Below are 27,995 nucleotides of genomic sequence, written 5' to 3' on the forward strand. Positions count from 1 at the left end.
GTATATCCACGCGTTATTATGTGATACCACGTTGAGTCAGTACCAAGTTCAATTTAATATTATTCGACCCTATTTAGATTTCTGACTTATTCAGGTTCTCAGGTTCTATATACATGGTAGGTATGGCCAAAGACCTTCAATCATGAAGTTGTATTGATTGCATTAAAAGGTCTTTGGTATATTAAAGGAAAGTCACTTTCCTGATTATAACCAAACTGCAGGTATAACTCGGTGCGCCTTCCAGACATGTACTTACAGGGAATCATTTTATACCCGGTTAATGCCGTAAGAAGAATACAGGATCGATGCATGGACCGGACGAGACCTGCGAGTTTTAGAAACTTGTAAGACATGGTTTTACTGGAAGGACAAACTCGCGGAAGACTCATAGGTATGTTTATGTAGATATAAAACTGTTGACGGAACTGTTGATGTGTATTTTATTTATCTTGAGTTTCGTACCTCGTACCAACCTTTGTGTGATATTATACTCAAACTTTAAGGTTAGCAACTATTTTAAACTGTTGCGATTTGGTAGTTCACAGTATCTTGCGAATGGTAGTGAAATTTGGCAAAGATTACATTGATCATTTCATAGTGAGTGTGTAGAAGAATTCAAATATCACACATTCACAGATATACTTTTGTAGGTCCTGTGGTTCTTGAGTAATGTTGCGAACGGGAGCCATTCCATGTCAACTCCAGGGATGTGCACCGCAGCACCGCTTCAATTTTTTCTTTTTCTGTGTGGTGGTAGATATTGATGAGAAAGTAAAATCATGAAAATTTGAACTTGATACTTTATTTCGTTTTCCCGTGGCATCAATTTGAAATTAAGAGGGGTCAGCGTAAAAAATGTGTCGCAACGCGAAAGACGATGTTTGAAGGTCCACAAATGTATAAAGGGAACCGCCAACAACTTTGAAAAGTATTAATCCTGGGGTACTTTTTTGTGTAGAATTCAAATATGGCATCAGAAAACGTATGACTCCTTTACTGTAAAAGATATAGGGCCCTCAAAATGCAACTTCGTCCATCCAGGACCAACTTCGGGGGGGTCAGAACTCCAAAAGTAAAAATAATTTTATGGTCCATTTTTTTACCAGTCAGAGCCCTTTGGTAGGACATTACTCTTATCCCATATTGAGCCTATTAGAATACTTTTAGCTGAGATAATAGCTTTGGGACTCGATGACTCAAATATGAGTGTTCCAAAACGCTACTAATTCAACGACGCTACTTGAGAGAGCAAAAAGTGGGGACCTGGGCCAAATTTTGACAAGCCATATCTCCAAAACCGCTTGGAGTTGAGCATTCATTTTTTCCATGTGTTCATTATGCTCATAGAAGTATGCTAGAAATGATTTTCACCAAAATTTGAGGGGATGACCACTGACCAACCAACCAACCCATTTTGTTGATGTGGTTGGAATGACATATATGTGAGTAGGCAAACCTAACTGATGTTTTTAAAGCAAAGTCATCGAGTCCCAAAGCCAATATCTCTCAGAAATGTTGTCCAAGAACATATTTTCAACATACCTGAAGTTGATGGTGGGGCAAAATGTCTGACATTGGTTTTCAGGGGGGTCAAAATGTACAAAAAATGTACACTTGGAGTTTTGCATGGGTAATATCTCAGCTAAAAGTATTCTAATAGACACAATATGGGATAAGAGTAATGTCCTACCAAAGGGCTCTGACTGGCAAAAAAATGGACCATAAAATTATTTTTACTTTTGGAGTTCTGACCCCCCGAAGTTGGTCCTGGATGGACGAAGTTGCATTTTGAGGGCCCTATCTCTTTTTAAGTAAAGGAGTCACCCGTTTTCTGATGCCAGATGTGAATTCTACACAAAAAAGTACCCCAGGATACATACTTTTCAAAGTTGTTGGGGTTCCCTTTATACATTTATGGACCTCCAAACATCGTCTTTCGCGTTGCGACACATTTTTACGCTGACCCCCCCCCCCCCTAAATTTCAAATTGATGCCACGGGAAAACAAAATGGAGTATGAAGCTCAAATTTCAGGATTTTACTTTCTTATTAATATCTACCACCACACAGAAAAAGAAAAAATTGAAGAGGTGCTGCGGTGCACATCCCTGGAGTTGACATGGAATGGCTCAAAGAGGACTGAAACAATAACACTTTTGTTCAACGTACATAACTCATTAACAACAATCAAGCAAGTTTTCAAAGTATATGATTGCTAGAATGAACTTTTGCAAAAAATGAACGTGTTATTTTTCAATATACTTCTAGTGCCCGTTTCTATTCATCGTTATGTATTCTTCTCCGTGCATTATTTTCGCGAACTACTTCGCGTGCAGGTTTATATAACCTGCGTACAGGTGATATAATGAATGCAGCAATTAATATTACCTATTGTTTTAATACACTCAAAGTATATGACGGATAATGTACTCGTGCAAATGCATTCGTCAAGATAATCGCACTTGCCATGGAGTTATTGCATTTAGCTCTCGAGCCTATCGGCTCTCGAGCTAAATGCAATAACTCCACGGCGCGTGCGATTATCTTGACTAATGCATCACTCAGTTCATTATCCTTAACATAATATCGATATTGATTTAGATAATGAAAATCGATTTCTTTGTTTGGCTGCTTCAACCAGCAGTACCTCGTCAACTATTTCAACCTTTGTGTGATATTATACTCAAACTTTAAGGTTAGCAACTATTTTAAACTGTTGCGATTTGGTAGTTCACAGCATCTTGCGAATGTTAGTGAACTTTGGCAAAAATTATATAGATCATTTCATAGCGAGTGTGTAGAAGAAATCAAATATCACATGCATATATACTTTTGTAGGTCCTTTACTCCTTTGGTTCTTGAATCATATAGTAAAGAGAACTGAAACAACAACACTTTTAGAAAAAATAATATTATCAAGCACGAATCACATGGTTTTATTTAAAACAAACCTCATATTGACCATAAAAACGAATAAAAACAGTCGCCTCTTAAAACGCGATATTCAAAATTCCCTCGCCAAAATTGTCTAAGTGCAATGACGTAATTGTTATTTGTGCTCAGCCATCATTGTATTAGGGGCCTACTAGAACGTCCATGTTCTCCCCAATATGTAACTCGTGGGTGATTCGTAACGAGCGATATTTACACAGCCGTGACGTTAGTCACGGCTGTGTCTTTTTTCTTACAGGTTCTTTCTTTACACAGCCGTGACGTTAGTCACGGCTGTGTCTTTTTTTTTTTTTGTTTTTCTTCTTCTTTCTTCTTTCTTTCTGTCAACCATTACATTTGCTCTAGCCCTCACATGCTTACATCGATTTTGACTTAACTTGGTCACAATGATCATTGACCATGCCCCTACATGTCACATGAAACTCGTGGGGTCAAAGGTCACGCAGGGGTCACAGGGGTCAGAAACGTGATTTCAACTAAAAATGCATCTTCTCCCACAACTTACGTAGGACAGCAACCCTACTTGCACACATGCATTGTTATTACCCAGTGTCTATGTGGTGTACACAGATTTGGGGTCAAAGGTCATTAAGGGGTCACTTCCGGTATAAAACGAAAAACCTTCAAAAATTTGTATTAGCTAAGTAAAACATAGCACAGTAACGGTATGTTCACATATGATCTGCAGTCACCCAATGTACATGTGGTATTTTTTTATTTGGGGTCAAAGCTCATTAAGGGGTCACTTCCGGTATAAAAAGAAATACCTTTAAAATGCATCTTCTTCCACAAATTATGTGGGACAGAGATGCCACTGCACACATGCATTGCTATTACTCAGTGTCTATGGGGTGTACACAGATTTGGGGTCAAAGGTCATTAAGGGGTCACTTCCGGTATAAAACGAAATGCCTTCAAAAAATTTTATTAGATAAGTAAAACATGCGACAGTAACGGTATGTTCATCTATCATCTGCAGTCACCCAATGTATATGTGGTATTTTTTTATTTGGGGTCAAATCTCATTAAGGGGTCACTTCCGGTATAAAACGAAATACCTTTAAAATGCATCTTCTTCCACAGATTCTGTAGGACAGTGACGCCACTTGCACACATGCATTGTTATTACCCAGTGTCTATGGGGTGTACACAGATTTGGGGTCAAAGGTCATTAAGGGGTCACTTCCGGTATAAAACGAAAATCTTTAAAATGCTTCTTCTTCCACTAATTACGTAGGACAGTGACGCCACTTGCACACATGCATTGTTATAACACAGTGTCTATATGGTGTACACACATTTGGGGTCAAAGGTCAGTAAGGGGTTACTTCCGGTATAAAACGATATACCTTCAAAATATCCCTTCTGCCACAAAAAGCATAGCAAAGTGATGCCACGTGGACACGTGCATTGACATTAACCAATGTCTATGGGGTTTTCATATATTTTGGGGTCAAAGGTGAGAAAGGGGTCACAACACGGCTGTGTTCGTGGTCTTAGACCACAGCTAAGTCTAGTTCTTCTTTCTTCTTCTTTTCTTTCTTCTGTCAACCATTACATTTGCTCTAGCACTCACATGCTTACATCGATTTTGACCTAACTTGGTCACAATGATCATTGACCATGCCCCTACATGTCACATGAAACTTGTGGGGTCAAAGGTCACGCAGGGGTCACAGGGGTCAAAAACGTGATTTCAACTAAAAATGCATCTTCTCCCACAACTTACGTAGGACAGCGACCCTACTTGCACACATGCATTGTTATTACCCAGTGTCTATGTGGTGTACACAGATTTGGGGTCAAAGGTCATTAAGGGGTCACTTCCGGTATAAAACGAAAAACCTTCAAAAATTTGTATTAGCTAAGTTAAACATAGCACAGTAACGGTATGTTCACATATGATCTGCAGTCACCCAATGTACATGTGGTATTTTTTTATTTGGGGTCAAAGCTCATTAAGGGGTCACTTCCGGTATAAAAAGAAATACCTTTAAAATGCATCTTCTTCCACAAATTATGTGGGACAGAGATGCCACTTGCACACATGCATTGTTATTACTCAGTGTCTATGGGGTGTACACAGATTTGGGGTCAAAGGTCATTAAGGGGTCACTTCCGGTATAAAACGAAATACATTCAAAAATTTTTATTAGATAAGTAAAACATGGGACAGTAACGGTATGTTCACACATGATCTGCAGTCACCCAATGTATATGTGGTATTTTTTTATTTGGGGTCAAATCTCATTAAGGGGTAACTTCCGGTATAAAACGAAATATCTTTAAAATGCATCTTCTTCCACAGATTCTGTAGGACAGTGACGCCACTTGCACACATGCATTGTTATTATCCAGTGTCTATGGGGTGTACACAGATTTGGGGTCAAAGGTCATTAAGGGGTCACTTCCGGTATAAAACGAAAATCTTTAAAATGCTTCTTCTTCCACTAATTACGTAGGACAGTGACGCCACTTGCACACATGCATTGTTATAACACAGTGTCTATATGGTGTACACACAGTTGGGGTCAAAGGTCAGTAAGGGGTTACTTCCGGTATAAAACGATATACCTTCAAAATATCCCTTCTGCCACAAAAAGCATAGCAAAGTGATGCCACGTGGACACGTGCATTGACATTAACCAATGTTTTCATATATTTTGGGGTCAAAGGTGATTAAGGGGTCAAAACACGGCTGTGTTCGTGGTCTTAGACCACAGCTAAGTCTAGTTGTTTCTTTGACGAGTTGAAACTCTCTCGCTAGCAGTGGCGTAACTACGGGGGGCAGGGGGCAACTTCTAATTGTTTCAAAAATTGCCTGCGTCTAAGATATTCTCGGGGGGGGGGGGTAGGGGCGCCAACTTTGTTTCTTGCTCCGGGCGCTACCAACCCTAGTTACGCCACTGCTCACTAGCAGTCGAGTTTGGGTGAGCGACTGGGGCGAAAGCGATCGCTCGCCTCAAACGAAAAGGCGTGACTAAATACTTGTTACACAGCCGTGACGTTAGTCACGGCTGTATTTTTCTTACAGGTTCTTCTTTCTTTCTTTCTTTCTTCTTTCTTCTGTCGACCATTAAATTTGCTCTAGCACTCACATGCTTACATCGATTTTGACCTAACTTGGTCACAATGATCATTGACCGTGCCCCTACATGTCACATGAAACTCGTGGGGTCAAAGGTCACGCAGGAGTCACAGGGGTCAAAAACGTGATTTCAGCTCAAAATGCATCTTCTCCTACAAATTACGTAGGACAGTGACGCCACTTGTACACATGCATTATAATTACCCAGTGTCTATGTGGTGTACACAGATTTGGGGTCAAAGGTCATTAAGGGGTCACTTCCGGCATAAAACGGAATACCTTCAAATTTTTTTATTAGCTAAGGAAAACATAGGACAGTAACGGTATGTTCACATATGAGTTGCAGTTACCCAATGTATATGTGGTATTTTTTTATTTGGGGTCAAAAGGTCATTAAGGGGTCACTTCCGGTATAAAACGAAATACCTTTAAAATGCATCTTCTCCCACAAATTACGTAGGACAGTGACACCACTTGCACACATGCATTGTTGTTACCCAGTGTCAATGTGGTGTACACAGATTTTGGGTCAAAGGTCATTAAGGGGTCACTTCCGGTATAAATTGAAATATCTTCAAAAATTTTTATTAGCTAAGAAAACCATAGGAGAGTAATGGTATGTTCACACATGAATTGAGTTTACCTAATGTATATATGGTATTTTTTTATTTGGGGTCAAAGGTCATTAAGGGGTCATTTCCGGTATAAAATGAAATACCTTTAAAATGCATCTTTTCCCACAAATTACGTAGGACAGTGATGCCACTTACACACATGCATTGTTGTTACCCAGTGTCTATGGGTTGTACACAGATTTGGGGTCAAAGGTCATTAAGGTGTCACTTCCGGTATAAATCGAAATATCTTCAAAAAATTTTATTAGCTAAGAAAAACATAGGAGAGTGATGGTATGTTCACACATGAATTGTGTTTACCCAATGTATATATGGTATTTTTTTATTTGGGGTCAAAGGTCATTAAGGGGTCATTTCCGGTATAAAACGAAATACTTTTAAAATGCACCTTCTCCCACAAATTACGTAGGGCAGTGATGCCACTTACACACATGCATTGTTATTACCCAGTGTCTATGGGGTATACACATATTTAGGGTCAAAGGTCATTAAGGTGTCACTTCCGGTCTGATACGAAAAACCTTCAAAATGCCCCTTCTGCCACAAATAACATGGCAAAGTAATGCCACGTGCACGCATACATTGACATTTGCCAATGTCTATGGGGTTTTCATATATTTTTGGGTCAAAGGTCATTAAGGGGTCAAAACACGGCTGTGTTCGTGGTCTTAGACCACAGCTAAGTCTAGTTCCTTTTTTTTTCAGGTTCACAATGAGATTAACTATAAGGAAGTTATGCCTACTATTTGTTCTTATCGTCACATGTGTCGTCATCAACATCGTTGGAAACTTACTCCTAAATTATCAAAGAAGAACAAGAGAAATAGGTCAGTGCGTGTATAATTATGCAAGGATGGTTGTGATGATGATGATAATGATGATGATGATGATGATGATTTTTTTTTTTTTTGATTTGATTTGTTCGGGTTGTGACAACCCTGGATAACCCAAGAAAGCCTCTATTGAAGCTTATTTCCATTGGGGTCCATTTGAACACCAGGACGGGTTGGGAACAGTCAGGGGTTAACACCCTACTCTTTTCGAAACTGACTGCGAGATACATGTACAGGTATGGCTCTCTGCACACGGGACCGAAGGCTTAACGTCCCCTCCGAAGGACGGAGTACTTTCATGATTCATTTACCCAATTCTAAATGAACCATGGGGGAGAGCGGAAGTCTAAACTTAATCTACAGATGTTGCCAATTAATTTCAGACTTTTTTTTCCAAGTCAATATCCCAGCAAATCGCCACCGCCGGGAATCGAACCCGGGACCTCATGCACCAAAGGCAAGTACCCTAACCATTGCGCCACGCTCTCCCTCACGATGATGATGATAATGATGATGATGATGATGATGACATGCGCGTATTTGGGGGGGCTATGGGGGCGCCAACCCCCCGGGGTAAAAGCAGTGGGCGGCCAAAATGAAGGGGCGGCGGAAGAAGAAGGGCGGCAAAAACAGGGGCGGCAAAAACGAAGGGGGCGGCAAAAAGAATTAGTAAATAAAAAAGGGCGGAAAATTTGATAAAGCATAACAAATTTTGAAAAAATGGTACTATAGGCCCTACATCAAAATGTGGTGCTTTTAGGGCGCTAGCGCCTGTAACCCTTTTTTTTTTTTTTTTTTTTTTGCTCTTCACTTTTTCAAACGACCGAGAAAAAAATTGGGTCAACCATTCCGGGCTGTTGAGGAAGTGGCGGCAAAATTGGTCAGATGATGCGTTTATAGTTAAGTTGGAAGGAGGGCCTACGTATATGGCAAGCTAAGCGGCTCAGAACGTGGGACTAGCTACGCGCAGCTTCTTTCTCGTTACGTGCAGCTTATTAACCAATCAGATTCGCGGTTTTAAACACGTGGAGCTGATGTAAACATCCTCTCTCACAAATATTACGTTGTTAATTTTGTAAATGAAAATATCTGTAGTATATCAGCAAAAAATGGTATAGGTGCTATTAAAGTAATATCTGAACAGAATGATGATTGTTCTATATTTAGGGGGCTATCATTTTCTTCGGAAGGGGATCCCAAATATAGGGGGTCATACTTTTTTGGAAAGAAAAATAAGGGGGAGGGGGTCATAAATTGATAATGACAAAATGTAGGGAGTCACAAGATGACTACAGATAGTGTGTTTATTGTATTCAAAAAGACTGATTTCAATACAATTTTAGCCTGTCTAGGGGGTAAGGTGTATCGGTGGTGGGAGTAGGGGGTCATAACATTTTGATGCCGAAATAATGAGGGCCGCAATTTATTGACGCCGACTTTTTGTAAATTTAGGAACACCCTCGTTCCGAAAAAAATGATGACCCATTTTACTCTCTCCATATTTACACAGTGGCATGTGATATCGCTTTCCTATCTTTACACAGCGCTTTACATCAGTAGTAGTTGTTGTTTGACCTTCATATCCCCTGCACCGCTAATACAGCCCGAGTATAAAGTTACTTGCTATTAAACACGATGTAAACTTGGAAACAGTAAATAAATATGCTTTGTGTCATTTTAGCCAGGCATTAGCAACATGTTCTCTTGACACGTGCTGTGATTTGGCCTCCTTTACCCGTTCGTTATCTATGCTAATTCCGTAAATTAATTACAAGATAATAATTGTGAAAGAGGATACCTATAACTATACTACGCGCAGCTATACGACCCAACCACGTGATTAAATTTGACTATTTTGATTGGTCAAACAGCTGCTCGTAACGAGAAAGAAGCTACGCGTAGCTGTTCCACGCTTTTGGCCCCCTTGGCTTGCCATATACGTACACCCAGTCGGAAATATAATTCAAATCAACGTTTCTAGATCAGAAAACATGCGTAGAAAAAGCTTAAAGATAAGCTATATGGTAACAAATTTTAAAAAGTGTCCCTAGGGGTTAACAGGGGTCAAATTTCATACAACAGAGTTGAAATTTCAAAATTGCTCGGATTTTGTCACAAAAGCTAAAGTATTCTTCTAGTCATAACGATTCAGAAAAGTATAATTTGACCTATCTGCGACGTACAGTTCTCGAGTTATAAGCAGAAAGGTCAAAATTAGGGGTGGTTAGTTTCTTTTGCCATAAAGGGGTCAAAAACTAAAAGTGCTCCGATTTCAGTGAAAATGGTCTCAAATTGTGTAAAATTTGCACTGTGTAGAATGCTTTTTTATTGCCAAAATCCAGCTATTTTCCAGTATTTCCCAAGTAGTGGGCCCTAAGTATTTTCTGGAAAAGTGTCGAGGAGAATTTTATTTTCCTCCCTTCAATTCTGTCATAAAAACTCTATAGTGTTCTAGGGTATTATATTTTCTGCAGAAACTGAGTAAGTTTTTTCTCTCTCTGTCTCTCTTTGCATCTTTCTGTCTGTCCTCTGTCTTTTTGTGTCTGTGTCTGTCTCTCGGTCTCAATCTCTCTCAGGATCGCGATTTATTCTGGGAATTTCAACAGAGTCACCACAAAAGTTAACGGAGCATAAGAAATATGGCGTGCCTATTACGGGACTGGTAAGACCTATACATGTAGTAATAAGTCAAAATTAAACTTTGCCAACAAAATTAACACACTGCTATGTTGTTCTACCGTAATCCAGTTGAAAATTATATGGTTTTCAAATATATTTTTGTGACTAACATGATTAAGGCCTGCAACCATAACAGCTTATAACGATGCGGAAGATTTTATATATCAGGAAAACTTATTTGATTTATTATGTACCTTTCTCCGAAAAGAGTTTATGGGGTAAAATTGTATACAGGGGTCAAATTTCAAAACATTTAACGTTTTATTCACAACCGCATCACAGTATTCCTCCCATAATGATTTCGGCGAAAATCCTGTCGCAACCATTCAACTTAAAGCCATATTATAACATTTGCTGAGGAGGACGCCCTCACTGATTTTTTAAAATTCATTTTTTTACACGAATATATTGCACTTTATTAAACCAATATACCCTGCAAAAAATCAAGACTCTAGGTGCTGTAGTTTTGTCAAAATCCGAGATTTTGAATAAAACGACGGAACCGGCGTTTTATTATTACGATGGAATTATTAGTCGAACGCATACACGATGTTCTTAACACACAGTACGTACACGGCGTGCGGGACGGTGATCTACACAACAAAGGGTCGTACCATAACATGACCGAAAGAGTGGTACGTATTGGCAACATATGCGTTGGTAGTAAACTCCAATTTTCTTTGCTTTGCCGTGGTTGTTCGGCTCAAAATTAAAAGGGGATATATCTGACAGTAAAACCTAACATTTTATGGCAAAGAAATTCTAATCTATTTTGTATGAAAATGTTATAATATGGCTTTAATTATATTGTACCAATGTGGATCGTAATATAAAGAAATGATCATGAAATATCTTTAACACATAACAGGCTATAATATCTGAAAATTTGATCATTCAAATCGTATTATTTTGGAAGTAGCGATGTTGCCTTTATAATGTCAAATTAATAGCGTGGAAATTAAATTTATGACTGAAAACGTAATGTGGGTATCCGTTTTAGAGAAAAGCAAGACAAAGTACCATAATCTATGACCGTATGGTTAAGGAAAGTAACCTACGTTACCATTTATCTGAAAATCAAACGGTAGAATATACACCTGGTAGGTAGTAAACATTAGCACGTGATATCCTGATAAAAGTGAAATAATTTTGTTGCACTGCTATCATTAACAGAACATGTGGAAATTTTAGAAGTTTAAATGAAACATCCGTTAATGAAACATACGTTACCAGTATTTGTACGACCATGATCAAATATAAGAAAATCACATCAGACCCCACCTGCATGTCATTTTTAGTCCGTCCAGCGCCCCCTCGCACGGCTAGCAATGTATAACTTTTTTTTTTGAGTTCTATGAGTATTTGTAACATACGTTACGTAACATGCGATACCATTCTTAACAGTGACACAATACAATATTAGGAACCATTATGGAAATTATTTGGTGGTATATATGTCAAACACATTAAACAAGATACTTTTTGATCCAATACTTGCATAAGATTCTCTAAAGTACCAGATAATAGTCTAAATTATGTAAGATGGATATAGATTACTTATTCCACATCTCCTGTATTCAAATTCACACTCACTCCAAAATGGCAATGGTAAGGGTGAAATAAGTCTTTTGGGTTGAAAGAAGCAAGTTCAAACATCCATTTCAAATAGTGAAAACCGATCATTAGTAATGTACGCTTCCCTCCCTGACAAAAACACTGCTGAATTTGACAAACCAGTTGTAACGTATGTTACAGCAGTAAATTTCGCTAGTTTACTTGTAAATGTCATGGGATACCAATGGTACGGGTGAAATAAGTCTGTTGGGTTGAAGGAAGCACTGTTCAAACATCCATTTCAAATAGTGAAAACCGATCATTAGTAATGCGCTTCCCTCACTGACAAAAACACTGCTGAGTCTTACAAAACATAGTAACGACGTTACAGCAGTAAATTTCGCTAGGTTACTTGTAAGTGCCATAAATAAAAAAAAAGTTCACAATATTGCGTGCTCATATTTGTCTGGGTCAGAATTCAAAGTGTTATCTCTGATTTTATATGTGTAAACATGACTAGAATAACATTTTATTTTTCCCATTTTTGGAAATCCGAATTGCTCGTTTTTAGTGGTTTTGACCCACTCACGACGTTTGGTTCTCGAGTTATAAGTACCAGGTCAAAGGTCGCCGGAGCACTTAATAGTTAACACACGGGTATGATCATCCGGAAACACCCCTGTTTTGGAGCCGCGAAGCTCCGAATGACCCCGGGGGTACATCAAAATATTTTGATGGGTACTGTTTCCCCGGAATTTTGAGGTGGTGAGTGTTTGGGAGCTGTTGGCGTACCGGTAAAAGCGCGCGGGGGTCATTTGGAGCTGCAAACAAGTAAAATGGGGACTTTTGGAGCTGCGAACAGTCAAAATCAAGGGTCTTTTTCGGCTTTCTGGTTGAAAATCACCTGAAAAAGCAGAAATATGAGGAATGATCAATTTCGGGGTCTTTTAGAGCTGAAATTATCAAAATCAAGGGTCTTTTGGAGCTTTATTTTGGTCAAATATAGGGGCTCTTTCGGAGCTGCGAAATCCAAAATGGGGGGATCTTTCTGGGGAAATATACCCGTATGGTCATTTGTGTTAAGTGCCACCCCGGGCGAATGACCCCTGAATTTTAACAAGTGCAGACAAATGCTGAGAACATAAACCTTGCAATGTCGGTTGTCGCGTTGTCCCGTCTCTTAGTTTAGTGTTCACTGCGTTGTCCAGTTGGTCCATACACTGGGTTCCGTACTATGTGGAATTCGACAGCATGTACGCAAGTCATGGATACACGATGATAATGTCGTAAGAATGATGTCCGCTTTTGTCATTGCCATCATGTGTGTCATTTGTTCGCTTCAGTTAGCCGCACATTTATATGCTTCTTCAAAAAAGTTCCTTTTACAAAATCAGCCTTGAACGTGATATTATTTTTATACTCGTCTTAATACTCGTCTTATTTTTGAGGTGTTTGCTTTAATAATATATTTGTTTCTATTTTTGCTTTATATTTTTATTGCAATATTCCAGAACCATACCATTATTTACAATAAATTACCTAAATGTGGCAGCCGGACAATGGACATGTTATTAATTAGTAACGCTAAGCGTTTTCACGTGAAGCTTGATCATAATCAGGTCCACAGAGGATATGATCTTGATGTAATAGACCCAAAGGTAAGCACTACGTCATCTAAAAAGAACTACTAGTTAATACTGGGGGCCCAGTCAACTAAAAACATCAAGGTCGCTGGGCCTTCAGGCCCGAGGCCAGAGACCACTCCAATTAAGTTCTGATATAGAAGGGCCCGTTAAAAAAGACCCACTGACCACTAAATTTGGATATCCAACTAGATTGCCCCGCAGGGCGACAAAGAACCACTAACCGCTAAATTTGGATATCCAACTAGATTGCCCCGCAGGGAAACGAAGAACCACTAACCACGAAATACGTATACATCCGAGAAGCTTAAACTACAAATTAGCCCTTGATATAGGGCATGGCTTGGGGGAATGGGGAAATTATGGGGTAATAATCAAAAAAGTAGTATCTATATATATTCTATGGTGTCAAGGTTTCTTGCCTAGCGGGGCCTTTCTATATGGGAACTGACTTAGAGTGTTTAGTCGTCTTATGGGAGTCTCCAGCCTCGAGCCTGATGATGATGATGATGATGATGATGACGGTGGTGATAATGGTGATCATTATCATAAGGATTATGATAAATGTGACATTATGTAAGCTTTTCATTAATTTTGCTTATATATTTTTTTATTTTACTCAGGGCAAAGAAGAATTTGCGATAAAGCGAGTACAACAACTTGCAGCCCACCCACCTGCTTTGTTTAGCGATCACGTGTTATATTTTCCAGTTGACAAGTAAGGAAGCAATAACTGAACAAATATATTATTATTGCCCTATCCAAAGTAGTTTGTTTCCTTAAAGTTAGCAACTATTTTAAACTGTTGCGATTTGGTAGTTCACAACATCTTGCGAATGGTAGTGAGCTTTTGAAAAAATTGCAGTGCTCATTTTATAGCGAGTGTACAGAAGGAATATCACAGATATACTTAGGTCATGTGGTTCTTGAGTTATGTTGTAAAGAGGGCTGAAACAACAACACTTTTGTAAAACGTACATAACTCATTAACAACAATAAATCAAGCAAGTTTTCAAAGTATATGATTTGTAGAATGAACTTTTGCAAAACATCAAAGTGTTATTTTTCAATAATAGGCCTATATTGATTTTGTTAATGAAACATTTTTAAAGGAATTTCTATACAGGAAACAAATTTGGCCACAAAAATGGAAACAAAAATGCCCTTATCACTAAAGTAAACAAATTACACAGCCATTTGCTCTTGCTAGCTTTTGTCAGGGTCATGGTCCTGCTTTTATAAACACCAATATTGTACAGGTTTATACACATGGGTTATTACAAGAGTCCATAAACATTCAATTATAGATAATGGACTTAGTTTTGTGCAATGTAGTAATTTTCTGAAGTAAATCACCTGCTGCATATAGTTTTCTATACAGCTGATATGTTTACTTTGTGATTAGGCCTGACCATGACCTTTTATTTTGATTAACCAATCAGTTATGTGTATTGTCAGCATGTGATGGCTATAAGCCAATTGCAAACATGTTTATAAAAAAAGGCTAAAAATTCCTACATTTAAGGTTGGTCTGAACCCAGGAATTATGGAAACTTTCGGGCCTCATAACTGCTAAAGTGTTGGTGTAAAGTATATAAAAGTATACATATTTAGAATAGCAAAGACTTGATAAGTTCATCTGTGATGTCAAATTTGGGCCAAAATGCTCATTTTTGGCCCAAAATTGGTTTTTTGACCCACTTTTTTTTCGTGCAACGTAAAAAAAAAAAAGAATTCTTGGGCCCAATTTTTTTTTTATTAATTTTTAAAAACTAGACAAAAATATATAGGGACCGTTTTTTTATTTTTTTGAATTTTGACCAACTTCACCAAAAATATCTGAAATTTGGGCGAAAATCGGGCTTTTTTATGATTTTTTTTGGAAATTCAGCATTTTTTGACCATTTTTGGTGCAAATTTCTTGAAGTTGGTCGAAATTCAAAAAAATGAAAAAACAGTCCCTAGATATTTTTGTCTATTTTTTAAAAATTAATTTAAAAAAAATTTGGCCCAAGAATTTTTTTTTTTATCCCAAAACCGTTCACAGATGAACTTATCAAGTCTTTGCCATTCTAAATATGTATACTTTTATATACTTTAGACCAACAATTTAGCAGTTATGAGGCCCGAAAGTTTACATAATTCCAGGGTTCAGACCAACCTTAACAGACTCTTTGCCGGGTTTAGGACTAAATATTAAGTTGTCATGTGGGGCAAGATTAGATAAAGACATACAAACTAGGGTATGAGATATTAGGAATTATTTCCTAGCCTCTTAACCACAGAGTTGGTGGGCTATAAAGCTATTCAAGACACATGATATGTAAGGGATAAACTGTATATGAGATGTGGACGTGGGGGCAAGTGGCATCATTTCACTGCCGTGAAAAAATGCATTTTTATTACTTGTTATCTGGTTTAGTTACACAGTCATTTGATGTTGTTTCAGTTATAACCTGTGATCATAGCTCGTGCATATGGGGCTCATCTCGTAGGATTGATACACACATACACGTTATTAAATGTTTTACGAATTTTACCGGTTCCGGTGAGGCATCAAACCTTATTTTGATTCTGAGGTCACCTGGGAGGGGCACTTTGGAGGGGACGCGTATGAAGGGCTTTTAAGGCCCCTTTTCCAGCATCGCTGTCACACAAAAAAACCCATATTTTATGAACACATGCTCTATCACCCAAAGACTTCATATTTTTCAGTTCCATCTGTCACCCAAAAATTGTCAATGAGAATATTAGCAACTTTCATTTTATTACTGATTTTGTTACTTATTTTGAAATAACAAAGCCATTTGAAATCATAGAAATTCAGTGTTTGAGGCTTCCTTTGGCTCTCACCCAAAACCTAAGGACCGGATCCCATTTAAAAAATAGGTCCTAGGCTATTCTTACCATATGCTCCCTACTTTAGGCCCATCTCTCACCCAATGACCCCATATTTTGTACACGTTGCTCTCACCGCATGCCAACAATTATGCTCTCTCACCCAATAACCACGTTTTTTGTTGTTGTTTTTTACTCTCACCGAATGCCCCTTACTGTGACGTGAAACTGTCAGCCCTACACTTATATCCATTTTATATTGAAGTGAGCCCCCAGGGGTCACCTACAAAAGTCTGGAAAAGGTCTCAATATACATTTGCATAGTGCAGTTATTCTGCACAGCAAACATGATTCGACCTTTGTAGTACTTAAACCTTGTTAAGGCACCAGAAACAAATATGTTCGATCTTTGGATCGACCGTCGATGCTCTTTCGATGCTTGTTATTAATGAACTATCAACTAATTAATCGGAATTAACGCTAAATTCATATTGGTCAATATCGCTACAGGCTCAGATTACTATTTTATTACAATTAGCAATAGTAAATTAATTTATTTCATAAATAATAAGGATCGACCAAACATCGATGGTCGATCGAAAGATCGAACTAATTTGTTTCTATTGCCTAACAGGAAATTACTCCAGCAAAATCAATCGATAGAGTCTAGCCCATCCTCCACATTGAATGGTGGACTATACTTATGCCCAAATATGGCACTTGCCAATCAATAATCACCCACTTGAAATCCCCTGGCTCGCTCCACTGACCAAAGTTATGAACAGATATGGCAGTTGTTTTTGCTGTTATTTTTCACTTACATATCAGGGAGGTGGAGGTACGAACATTTGCAGATGCCCCACCTACTCAGTTTTTAGCCTACATGTAATATATACATTATTCTTGATTGACATCAAGTACAAAAGATATCCGTCAAGTGGTTTAGGTTTAATGCCCTTCGGAAGAGAGCGGTCCACAAGTGAGTGATAATCACTAAAAGTTGCATTCGATTTACACAGGCAATTTTGCAGGCCATGTGTGCCCTTCCTTACTAAATCACCAAAGTGCGAATATTTCTAAACATCTAAATTAGTTAAAAATTTAGGACATGTTGCAAAACTATATTTTCTAGAATTCCAAAGAGTACAAAACATATTGGCCGATTTATCACACAGTGACGTTTAGTAGGCAATGCCCTATACCTATAACATACACTGTTTGTAGAGGTCACGCGTCAATGGTGAGAACACTGTGTATTATGTATAGGAAAATGAACAGTAACTGCAGTATGGCCCGATGAATGCTACATTTGAAGAGGCTAGCATGTCAGTACAGAAGCTTACAGAACCAAAGCCATAAGAGATTAAGAGCGGAGGTAGAACCCTGGGGTAGAACGTTCTGACAGTCGTAAATTGGACGTTTGTATCTATATATCAAGTGAACGTGACCCAATCATAATCCAATGTCCATAATTATTATTCACTATTATTTCATTTACAGGTCCAATAATCCAGTTTACATTAATATGATACGAGATCCGATTGAGGCACTCGTTTCCAATTACTACTATATACAGCATGGAGACAGAGCGGTGGCACAAAGAACAGTAATACGAAATCAGAAAAATATGGAGGAGATATGAAAATGAATGAGGTATGAAAACTCCATGTTAACCCTCGCACCCATAAATACCACACGATGAAAAATTCTGCGCATGCATGCATCCCAGGGTCTGCGATGATGCAATCACCTTAATTAAGTGCCAAATGCTCACGGAATTGCTGACCGGGCGGCAATAAACCGTGTAGCTCCCGGTCCGCGATCGGCACGTGGTTGGCATGCGGGGGGTCAAAGGTTCGAATCCCGGGGGTGCCAAGTCAAAAATTCTTCTTCTTCACTTTTTCGGATCTTCTGTGACTTCCGATAGCAACAAATCTGGGTCATTGTTAGGGTTAAATGTATGTTTTTATAGTTCTCTGTATCCGGGTATATCTGAGACATTTCGTTAGCTATTAAACCCGGGCATTAAACGTCCAATGTCTATGATTTTGGTACGAATCAAACTAATGGATAAGTATAGTTATGTTTTTGTAAACTATTTTTTGCAAAGATGTTTTACTGGTAACCATGATGGAAATTCACTTTTGATAGGTTTCAGGAGCGTTTGCAAATTTAACAGTTAGCGGCTTAAAAGACATTGTCTCGGCAGTGGCGGCACCAGGATTTTTTTTTCGGGGGGCATTAGGGGGCAAAGTGAATTTCAGGGGGGCAAAATCAACAAATTTTGCGCAAAATTACCGCAAAAAGTGGAATTTTTCGTAATTTTTGGTTTTTTCTGGGGGGGCAACAGGGGGCAAGACTTCTGACTGGGGGCATTTCCCCATGCCCCCCCCGTGGCACCGCCACTGTGTCTCGGTATTAAATCATTTTACAGTGGAACGGCCATCATGATCCCTCCACGCTTTCTTAAATCCAAATGGAGATTTTAAGAGATCCATGAAGGACTTCCCAGCAAACACAACATGTTTTTAAAAAGTTTTAAACGGGCCATTTGTTGGGGTTTGGTATTGAAAAAACGTTTTTATAACATTAAATGTTGGGTTATATAAAGGTCAAGAAACTGTTTTTTAAACGTTTTGTAGGAAAACACGGTATAGCAACATTTTTAAAATGTGGTCAAAATGTTATTGTAAAATGTTATAAAAGAACATTCTTGTGATTTAAATTAAAATATGATCAAAATTAAATGTAATGGTTTATTTGTCTTCTTTTTTATAGACTTTCGATCAATGCGTCTTAAAAGAACGTAAAGCCTGTATATCGGAAGGACGCCTCTCTTTGATGTTAAAGTTCTTCTGCGGCACACACCCAAAATGCAGGTAACCTATACTGTATAGCGATGGTTGTTCGAATCCTTGCCATTTAACCTTGATAACCTTCAGAACGAGGGTTGTCAGGGACGTACCATTTGATTTGTAGGGGGCTAGAACTTGATGTCTTTGAAAAACAAACTTCACCCACTACATGAGTAAAAAAACACCACCAACGCTAAAAATATTCCCCAGCCATTTTTTTTTCTTTAAGAATAACCCTGGGCAACACCTAGTGTAAAAAATGGCTACCTTCGGCGGCAAAACAAAAAGAAATTGTCCTGACCTCAACCGCCCCCACCCCGGAAATCAAAAGGGACACACCTGGGCCTCAAGGAAGAACAGATGATTAGTTGTGTTTTCAACTGATTGAGTGTCCCAGGTTAAAGAATAAATAAAACAAACAAACAAACAAAACAAACACTTATGGCAAGCTTTCGGTGTCATAACGTGCAGCTAGCTACCGTAGCAGCTATTTAAAGCTACGTGCAGCTTAATGACCAATCACCAATCCCATCCTTTCCTTTCCTTTCCTTTCTCATCTTTTAATTGTTGGGAAAAAAACGAGGCATTTGCCTTCATTCATTCATTCATTCATTCATTCATTCATTCATTCATTTTATTTTCATCATCATCAATACATATATAAACAGCATAACAGAGATAAGCAATGTGGAAAATAATGATGTGATGAGGTAGATGCATTACAAAGCCAAAGGCCTGAAAGACAATGCATCACCTTTACATTGAATAATATATAAGTTTAAGATATTTACACAAGAAAGACACGGAACCCATCTTGAATATCACTTATATACATTAACCAGGCAAATTAATGCAACAATATTTAAAAAGTGTTTATAAGTAGCAAATAACTTGTACAATAGAGTAACAGAAACATTACATGTATGCGATAATCAAGAGTTAGTGATCACCTTTACTGAATCTTCCTAGCCTCAACGTAGCAACGCCCCTGCGATTAGAGAGATTACTTGTTTGATGACAGTTATTATTTTGATACGGCAATGTCACAGGAAAATGTTGGCAATAATTGACAAAACGGACTAAATGATAATTTAAAAGTTGTACAACTGGGCCTATATTGAAAGGATATCTAAAATATGGCCAAATACCGTATAAGGTTGATTGGTTCGTTTCCATGATTACAAAGTTGCTTAAATTGCATATATATTTGACCATTCATGCCACGTTCGACAATTAATCCTAGTATTGCGGAGGGGTGGATACCCGTAAGTTCTTTCATCAAGCATATTAAAACGCTTTCAAAATTTGACCTCCCCTTCCTATCCAAACGTCGTGATATGGCCACCCTCTGCCACCTGTACGTACCAAATTCTCCACAAGTTATGCTCTTCTCCAAACCCATTTAAGCAACGCCCACGCCTTGGCCTTCGTAGAATTAACAGCTGCGCCCTTGTCACTCCGTTTTCCCGTCTTTCCCTGTCTCAAATATAATTTTTCCCATATGTGCCTACCCTATGGAATTATCTTCCTGACTCTGTTGTCAAATGTCCATCCCTGGCCGCCTTCAAATCTGCTATTACTGACCAAGTGTTCCAGCCATCTCCTCCTCCACCTCATCTGTTTTGTTTAATTGTTCTCATCCACTTGGTTTCTCCATTTTTGTCTGTCTTTTTTATTTGGTGTTTGGTGTATTTAGGCCGCTCTTTACTTTAGTGCTAGTCACTATTTGGTTTTCGCCTGGGCTCTGACCGAATTGTTATAAATATAAATAAATTAATATCCAAATGGCTCAAGCTAATTGTAGATCCATTCTCGTGCACTCATGTTCACCCACAACTTTACCCCGGGGAAGGGGGGGGGGGCGTATATAGCAGTGACCAGCAAACCGAGTCCTTCTCTCTCTGATCTTGTCTGATAAGCTCTTCATCCACGCTCCTAGGTACATGAAATTTTGCCTGTACTTTTGTACATGGCCAGAATTTCCCATTCTTTGAGGGCCCACACATATTGTGACGTCATATCGACGTTAATGCTTATTTGATTAGTAGAGGGCTGGAACTTGATGTCTTTGAAAAACAAACTTCACCCACTACGCTAAAAATATCCCCCAGCCATTTTTTTCTTTAAGAAAATGGCTACCTTCGGTGGCAAAAAAAAGCAATTGCCCCGACCTCAACTTCCGCCCTCACCCCGATAATCAAAAGGGACACACTTATGGCAAGCTTTCGGTGTCATAGCGTGCAGCTAGCTACGAGAAGCTACTTAAAGCTACGTGCAGCTTAATGACCAATCCCACCCTTCCTTTCCTTTCTCATCTTTAAATTGTTGGGGGCAAAAAACGAGGCATTTGCCTTCCTTGCCTCAACGTAGCTACGCCCCTGTGAATAGAGATATTACTTGTTTGATGGCAGTTAGTAGTTAATTAGGTCAATGTCAGGGGAAAATGTTGGCAATAATTGACAAAACGGACTAAATGATAATTTAAAAGTTGTACAACTGGGCCTATATTGAAAGGATATCTAAAATATGGCCAAATACCGTATAAGGTTGATTGGTTCGTTTCCATGATTACAAAGTTGCTTAAATTGCATATATATTTGACCATTCATGCCACGTTCGACAATTAATCCTAGTATTGCGGAGGGGTGGTCACCCCTGAAGTCTTTCATCCTGCATACTAATACGCTTTCAAAAGTTGACCTCTCCCTCCTCTCCAAACGTCGTGATATGGCCACCCTCTGCCACCTGTACAAGATTTTCCACAAGTTATGCTCTTCTCCAAACCCATTTAAGCAACGCCCACGCCCTGGCCTTCGCAGAATTAACAGCTGCACCCTTGTCACTCCGTTTTCCCGTCTTTCCCTGTCTCAAATATATTTTTTTCCATATGTGCCTACCCTATGGAATTATCTTCCTGACTCTGTTGTCAAATGTCCATCCCTGGCCGCCTTCAAATCTGCTATTACTGACCAAGTGTTCCAGCCATCTCCTCCTCCACCTCATCTGTTTTGTTTAATTGTTCTCATCCACTTGGTTTCTCCATTTTTGTCTGTCTTTTTTTATTTGGTGTTTGGTGTATTTAGGCCGCCCTTTACTTTAGTGCTAGTCACTATTTGGTTTTCCCCTGGGCTCTGACCGAATTGTTATAAATATAAATAAATTAATACCCAAATGGCTCAAGCTAATTGTAGATCCATTCTCGTGCACTCATGTTCACCCACAACTTTACCCCAGGGAGGGGGGGGGGAGGCGTATATAGCAGTGACCAGCAAACCCGAGTCCTTCTCTCTCTGATCTTGTCGGATAAGCTCTTCATCCACGCTCCTAGGTACATGAAATTTTGCCTGTACTTTTGTCCATGGCCAGAATTTCCAATTCTTCGAGGGCCCGCACATATTGTGACGTCATATCGACGTTAATGTTTGTACTTATTTTGGTATCACACATAAAGGAGATCCATGGTTATATCTTTATACCGGTATGTGATGTTTACTATAGAAGAAAAAAACATCCCCATAGTCGTGTTACAGAAATGGCTCAGTGGTAGAAGATTAAGCTGTATTAATTTTATTTACTCACGTTTCTCTGTCTGTAGCACTGATCTAAAATGGTCATTAAATGAGGCCAAAAAACGTGTAGAAGAGGAATACTTAATAGTTGGACTACTAGAGGACTACGAATCTACACTCAGGCTTATGGAGAAACTAGCGCCTAGCTTGTTTAAAGGCATTGTGACCGACTATCACTCTGCTGAACGAAAGAAGAGATCAGGTACGTTCAAGTGTTAACCGGATCCACAACATTCTCATCTATCGGGGCACAGTTCTTTAACCCCAATACTTTTGTACATTCATTGAATGACCTTTGGAAATTTGGGTACACAAACTCATACTCCACAACTTGAGGTCAAATTTTGAACTAAGATTGTTTTATTGAGGTTATTGAACTGTGCCATTGAGATGAGGCCATTGTGGTCCATAGTGCTAGTCATTGTCTCTTTTTGTGTTGACAATAATGATTGGACGAAAAACAGTCGCTCATTGGAAACGGTTGCATAATCATCAGGTGCCACTGCCAGTGCCTACACAGTATTGATCATAACTTGAATTTCCTCCTACTGAGGTTCAGTATCTCTCAACGAGGTGACCAAATCAACAAGCCGTCATTCAGCTAGAGGTAATATGACAGAGATGGGTCAATGAGTTACATAAAATGACCTTGTGTGGTACTTGGTTCTCTGGAAGTGAGTTTTGCCTGAGGCAATTTGTGGCCAAATGGTGACAGCTCACTACAATATTTATTACCATCGATTTGGTTGAAATAGGAAGTGAGAAGAGACATTATTAATTTTGTTAAGGCAGTGGAACCTAATGAAATTTAGTGGCGAATTTTGGAGGAAAGAAGGAGTAATGATACATTCCAAAATACTTTAGGAAAAAGATTAAATCAAGGGCATCCGAAATAGGAAAGAGAATTAACATAAGTATCATAATATATTATTGATCTTTTCCACACTGCACAACTTAGAACTATTGTAAAATGAAGACTTAATGAGCCCCTCAAATCAACACCTCTGAACACTCCGCATCATGCAAATGACGTGGAACTAATTATCAACACCAATAAAGTTCATGCATACTTTTACCGATTGAGACCAAACAAAGGATTCGAACTAGTGTCCCATATCGTAATGCAGTTTCAATAAACTGTTGGGACCATCATGCTTGTGCACTGCGCATGTTATATTTTCTGTTGAATACACTTGTGTGTATTTTAAAGATACGAAGAGCTTATTTCCACAACCACATGTTTATCATTTACTTGTGCGATACAATCACAATTCTCGCGTTTCACAATACGATGCGCCACCAGCAGTTGCTTTTGGCAGCCAAATTTTCGACTCTAGAGTCGACATCGCCGTTCTAGCTGCTATTGAATTTTCACGCGACTGTGATAATAAATACGTTGAAAGTAGCTAATAAATATGTTGCAAGTAGCTCCATGATGGAAAATCGAAAATGGATCTACTATATTGGTACATTGTTGTTTTGGTGTGCATTCGCATGTAACATCATTATAATGACATTTAAACCCACAATGATGCATGTTCCTGTATTGCATTCGTATTACGCGGGATTTGGATGTCGACTCATGTCCCATGATGCACTACGTATTTTGGCCTCGACCCAGCGACCGCTGGAGGTGCATCGTATTGTGAAACGCGAGAATTACTTTGACAAGTTTGACATTGACAACAATGAGTTGTACCATCAACAAGCCATTATTTACCACAAGAATGCTGCTTAATGCTCTGCGTGCTATCCACGTGCTTCAACGGAAAAAGGTAAAGTTTTGAAATATGTTCTCAAAATATCAAGAGCTATCTTAAGAACTACTGAACCAATACTAGGTTTGTTTGTACTCATTTTAATACATTTTTCATGATGATTCCAAATATGGGCAGGAAAATTTACATTTCTGAAATTTTTGAATTTTTAAGAAATTTTTGAAACATGTCGTCGACACCCGCGTGAAGAGAGTTAAGATCCATCCACTGTTTGCTTTATATAAATGATGCATCCAACTGAAATTACTATACATATAGCATCACATCCCATTGCAATATTGCACAGGTAAATCAGAAACATGTGTTTGTGGACTTAACATGGTTTAGAACCAAGCTCTTCATATATGTGACTGGACACCGCGAATCAGCCGTAAAGACGGCCCGGTCAATTTTGTTTTATTTCCTGTTTAGAAAATATATATCATATGCTTTAAAATGGTATATCATTTGACTTCAAACGATATCCAGAAGCGGGGTTATGGTTTGTTGAACTCTGTTCCTTCAACAACATTGTACGTTTTTTCGGTTCTACAAGTGTCTCTTTTCAAACAGTCATAATTGGCGGTCATTTTAAATCATCCCATGTCAACGAGGTTCAGTAATGTCCTCTCATTGTTAATTGTTGGTTATACATGTACATACCTAGACAAAATACACACCCATAGTGGGTAGGAGAACATGAAAACTAATATGAGATACTGTATTAGGATCACATATTAAGTATCATGTGAGAGTATACTCTTGTACTCCAGAAGACAGGATCACATATTAAAGTGTGCGACACTATGGAATATAAAAAGCATGATATGGGTATGTTAAAATTGAAATGAGGTATGGGGCTGGCTGGGGGTGGCTACGGGGCGTTATCTCAAGGACAATATTGTTCAAGGTTGCGCCGCAGGCTTACAAAGAAACAATAGCAATCAAGCTTAAACTTTAAATTAGCACCCGATAGAGGGCAGGGCCTGAAGAATGAGGGAAATTATGGGGTAAATATTTAACGGAATAAACTGCATAATCATATTATTTAGATTTATTCCGTTAAAAATCTTATTTTAACTTATCAAATTACTAGTTTTTATATTCTATGGTGTCAAATTTTTATTCACAACGTTGTAAATACGCATTAAATACGATTAATAACAACAGAGGGCGCTTTTTCTTTAATATGTGATCCTGTCTTCTGGAGTACAATAGTATACTCTCACATGATACTTAATATGTGATCCTAATACAGTATCTCATATTAGTTTTCATGTTCTCCTACCCACTATGGGTGCAATACAATGCTTTGTTATCCACCACTTGAACAGGATTTAGCCAAAGCAAACAAAGACGAGAAATATTTAAGGATTCTATTGAAATAGGTAGAAGCTTATTATCCTCTTCAGCAATAGATTTATTAATTGGGTTAAACAATGTTTGATGAGATACTTGTCGCACCGAATTGAGATACCTATGAATACGACCTTCAGGCACATTTTACACTGTAACTCGGAATACAATTTGCCGAGTTTACGGCTCATTCGTAGTGTCCACTCACATATTGGTATGCTTACATTGAACAGAGTTAAGCATTCTGACATGGTTATGGTATTGTTATGAATTTTTAATTGGGGAATTAGTCATGGGAAAGAAGAGCGAGGTACCAGATTTGGAGTCCCATGGGATGAGGGAATGAACGGGAACGGGAATGACTATCACGAAATGAACAAGATGAAACAGAAATTAAGTTAAGAATTTATTATGAATTTACATCGCCAGACAAGCTGATCAAAATAATATAATGTATGTATTAATATAAAGTCTTACCAGAGTTACATCGCAATAAGTATAATTGAATATGATTCACGTGCAAGACATGATGACATTATAATCGTCATCATGTTACCAATCTAATTAATCATCATGAACGAAAGTAGAATACGTCTTCGTCTGCCGCAGGGTTAATAAGGAGTGAAGACTTTATTAACGCAGAAACAAATCATCGCTTCACTCAGTGCAATTGATGCACGTATTACGTATATAAAATGTTCACTTGATGAATGGTTATCATGGCTTTCTGCACTATGATCAATAATCAATTATTGACTGAATTATCGTCACAACAGTATAAACAACGTCACATGCATGGCTTCTACAAAAACAAAAACAAAAAAACACCCCTTTTTAAAATTGTCATGAAATATCCCGGGCTATAGATCAAATGTTGCTTTGGTTCTTCACTAATTTTATAATTTGTTTTCTCCTTATCACAGGAAGATTTCATTCAAACTTCAAGAAGCCCCCATCTGCAGAAGTACGCGCGATACTTAGAGAAAAACTCGACTTGACGTACCAATTTTATGACTTTTTGAAGACTAAGCTAGAACTGCTTAAGAAGGAATATGATATATAGCTGAATCAGGTCCGGGGTTCGGACATGTCTACAATAGTTAAAAAGTTACACGGCGTATTCAGCGTATAATCAACATGGTCAACAGTATGTTGTATTTAATCATCTTTCAGGGGGAAAATTTTTCAAGGTCAACTGAATATTGATTGTTGGGTTGTCGGGAAACTTGCTTGGATTGATATCCATTGAGCTTTTTGTTACAATTCTGAATTGAATATATTAGCACATATTTTAAGAGTAAATTTGTATTTGTATTTCCTAGTATGTCCTTAGTGGTATTTACCAACAATACCGGTATTTCCCATCCGGTTAATTAATTTACACACAAAACACATACCAGCATATATATCAGCACTTATCAATGCAAAATTATGAAATATGATCTTCATCCGTGGCATCGTCTTTTTAAAGACAGTTCTTGTTTTTAAATGAACTAAGAATGATAAGACTGATATTATTCTATCGTCTTCTATCAAGCTCCAGCCAAACACGATCCATCACAGTTATAATACTGTTTAATAACATTGCACACCCAGCAGTGTAAAAGGACACATGGTAGTCACCAGTTACGTCATAAGCATAACCTAAAAACGTAAAATGAAGCAAACATTCGGCGTAAACATGGTGGTAAATGATCTTTAACAATAAAATTGTGAAGAATTAAACAGTGAATAAAAACGATCAATGAGATGAAAACCACATCCGATAAAACTAAAAGGTTTTTCTTATAATTGGTCCCTTCCAGCCGTTGATGGCGTTTTGGCTCAGCTAACTCTAATCAGGCAAGAAAGCGAAAAATCGAAAGCGACGACGACTGTGTAGCGAAGCGGAAAATTGAAAACGAGAACGATTGTTCAGACTGGCTAAACAATCGTCCTCGTTTTCCATTTTCCGTTTCGCTTATTCCCGCCTGATTGGAGCCAAAACGCCTTCAACGGCTGGAAGATGCCAATCATAAGAAAACTCTATATGTTCTCGGAATATCATGGGACAATGAGAACCAGAAAACCGAAGGTCAGATTTTTGCTTTTTTTGCAACTTAAACATAATTCTTCTAATCAACCTTAAAGCCATATTGTAACATTTGCTGAGGAGGACGCCCTCGAAATTTTGTTAAATTCAGATTTTTATACAATTGTAATGTACTTTAGTAAACAAAGATACTCTGCAAAAAGCA

At 38.3% G+C, this 27,995-nt stretch overlaps 1 protein-coding gene across 2 annotated transcripts; it reads left to right on the forward strand.

Annotated features, from left to right (window-relative positions):
* The first annotated feature begins 20 nt into the window (after positions 1 to 20).
* Positions 21 to 27,987, forward strand: LOC140164999 (uronyl 2-sulfotransferase-like). 2 transcript variants are annotated; one of them, XM_072188405.1, is made up of 10 exons: positions 32 to 116; positions 222 to 391; positions 7,380 to 7,501; positions 10,084 to 10,169; positions 13,252 to 13,398; positions 14,007 to 14,101; positions 17,722 to 17,874; positions 19,000 to 19,100; positions 22,672 to 22,847; positions 26,682 to 27,985. In XM_072188405.1, exons 3-7 carry the CDS (start codon positions 7,387 to 7,389, stop codon positions 17,861 to 17,863), a joined length of 585 nt encoding a protein of 194 aa, XP_072044506.1. In that variant the 5' UTR covers positions 32 to 116; positions 222 to 391; positions 7,380 to 7,386; the 3' UTR covers positions 17,864 to 17,874; positions 19,000 to 19,100; positions 22,672 to 22,847; positions 26,682 to 27,985. The 2 variants fall into 2 exon arrangements, with proteins under 2 accessions (XP_072044507.1, XP_072044506.1); XM_072188406.1 differs by lacking the exons at positions 7,380 to 7,501; positions 10,084 to 10,169 and having other exon boundaries at positions 21 to 391; positions 26,682 to 27,987.
* Positions 27,988 to 27,995: the final 8 nt, after the last annotated feature.

Source organism: Amphiura filiformis, chromosome 11, assembly GCF_039555335.1.
Source record: "Amphiura filiformis chromosome 11, Afil_fr2py, whole genome shotgun sequence".
In the NCBI taxonomy this organism is placed as follows: domain Eukaryota; kingdom Metazoa; phylum Echinodermata; class Ophiuroidea; order Amphilepidida; family Amphiuridae; genus Amphiura; species Amphiura filiformis.

Coding starts and splice junctions, on each gene's coding strand:
- LOC140164999 (XM_072188405.1), top strand. CDS start 7,387: ATGAGATTAACTATAAGGAAGTTATGCCTACTATTTGTTCTTATCGTC. Junction 7,502..10,083: donor AAGAAGAACAAGAGAAATAG/GTCAGTGCGTGT, acceptor AATCTCTCTCAG/GATCGCGATTTATTCTGGGA. Junction 10,170..13,251: donor GCGTGCCTATTACGGGACTG/GTAAGACCTATA, acceptor GCAATATTCCAG/AACCATACCATTATTTACAA.